Source organism: Myotis davidii, unplaced genomic scaffold (genome assembly GCF_000327345.1).
Source record: "Myotis davidii unplaced genomic scaffold, ASM32734v1 scaffold609, whole genome shotgun sequence".
NCBI classification, from domain to species: Eukaryota; Metazoa; Chordata; class Mammalia; order Chiroptera; family Vespertilionidae; genus Myotis; species Myotis davidii.
The window spans coordinates 1,106,743-1,108,503 of NW_006300164.1; the positions used below are offsets into that span (position 1 = coordinate 1,106,743).

General features: G+C 69.2%; 1 protein-coding gene across 1 annotated transcript in view; it reads right to left on the bottom strand.

Annotated features, from left to right (window-relative positions):
• Positions 1 to 1,761, bottom strand: part of PNPLA7 (patatin like phospholipase domain containing 7) — a 57,726-nt gene that overhangs the window by 49,889 nt on the left and 6,076 nt on the right. The window contains exons 3-5 of the mRNA XM_015572352.1: positions 658 to 732; positions 462 to 549; positions 64 to 143 (exon numbers count right to left, since the gene is read on the bottom strand). Coding sequence (XP_015427838.1) covers positions 64 to 143; positions 462 to 549; positions 658 to 732 — 243 coding nt within the window. The remainder of the gene's footprint in view (positions 1 to 63; positions 144 to 461; positions 550 to 657; positions 733 to 1,761) is intronic.

Here is a 1,761-nt window from a genome sequence, read left to right on the forward strand (position 1 = left end):
GGCCAGGCTAGCAGGGGCCGAGGCCTCGGGGTCAAGGCCGAGTGTGGGCCACGGCCAGGCTACCTTCCTCATGATCTTCCGGCCGTAGAACATCACTTTGTCTCTCTTCCGGAACCGGTACTGGGGGGCGGGCTGCACCTGTCCTGCAAGGGAGCAGAGTGGCCGCCTGAGCCCCGCCCCCCTCAGTGCTGGGAGGAAGGGCAGCGAGCGTTCAGGCTGACACACCCACCGAGGGGGCCCAGAGACGGAAGGCGGCCTGGACGGGACTGGAGAAAGTGTGGACAGACGCAGACCCTGTGGGGCCCACTGGCTCAGCGCTGCCTGCACAGCCAGGGGTCTCCACCCAAAGCCGCGGGGGTGGGGGAGGGGCCTGATGGCCGCTCCCAGGAGCTCGGAACACGGGGCAAGTCACCGGACCTCCCCGTCCCTCCCAGAGCCGGAGTCGGTAGCCACGGACTCACGTTGCCGGTTAAGCCTCCTGCGCACAAGAAGGACGGCGATGCCCACAAGGGCCAGGGCCAGGAGGGCTCCGATCGCCATCCCCGTCAGCTGGGAGAGGGCAGACAGCGCCTGTCAGCAGGCTGAGGCCCGTCCCACCCGACCACAGGCAGAGCAAGGGGCGGGGGGCAGGGGCAGGAGGGCCGGGGCACTGGTTACCATGGTAGACTGCGGCCGCTGCTCCATCACCAGCAGCCACCAGGACCGCAGGGCGGTGCCCAGGCAGACGCCAGCCTGGGGGAGAGCGCAGAGGTCAGAAAGGCAGGGCAGGCCCGGGTTCCGGGCAGAGACCGCACTCAGGGTCGGGGAGGGGACCCAGGGAGGCAGCGGACTTCCGGGCGTTGAGGGCCTGGCCCCCTCTCAGGAGCGAGACCTGTGTCCACGGCCGCCCTTGGGCCTGCAGGGCAGGGCCGGGAGCCCGGCTGTGCTGACGGCAAACGCTCCACGCGCCATAAACACATCTGAATCCTACGCTCTCAGGCTGCGCGTCCTGAGGAAAAGGCCCGCTGGCCGTGGGGGTGCAGAGGCCACCCCTCAGCGCCCTCCGGTCACCACCAGGACCTCGAGCTGCTGGTCCCGGGCACTCAGGAGCCCAAGCACCAGTGGTGCCAGGAAACCCCAGGAGCCACCTGGGTTTTGAGAAGCTCAGAGAAGGCTGCCAGCCTGCCCCCCGCTGCCCCTGGGGAAGAGCTAAGCTGCCTTCAGAAATCTGGGGGGCGGGGGGACAGGGAGGGGGGAGTGAGCCCTGGAGAGCGGCAGAGACAGGGGTGGAGGATGCTGCCCTCCCTCAAGGTGAAGAGGAAAAGGAGACCAGCAGACAAGCCAGCTCGGCCCCGCCCTCCCTGTCCACAGGCCGCTCCCGGGCGGAGGAGCAGGATGGCGCCGGTCAGTCCTTTCGAGCTCTGCACAAGCTCCTGCCTGACCCCCCAGAGCTGGCATCGGAGCCAGAAAACCATGGGCACGGCCGGGCCCGCAGGACAGCACCGAGCAGAGCGCTGTGTCCGGGCAACAGGAAGCGTCCCGGAAACTCGACCTCTGCACCTCCTGGCCCAGACGGATGCTCAGACCCACGGCCACACCCCTCACGCCAAGCGCAGGGCTGTCCAGAGCCCACATGCAGCCCCCGAGGTCCCGCAACCTCAGACTCCCGACGCCTCACAGTGACTCTGAGGCCAGGAACGACCCGGGGGAGGGAGACGCAGGGTCACCCCCTCGCTCTGCAGGCCCCAGGGAGCTGGCCAGAGGCTGCGTGGACCCCCCCCC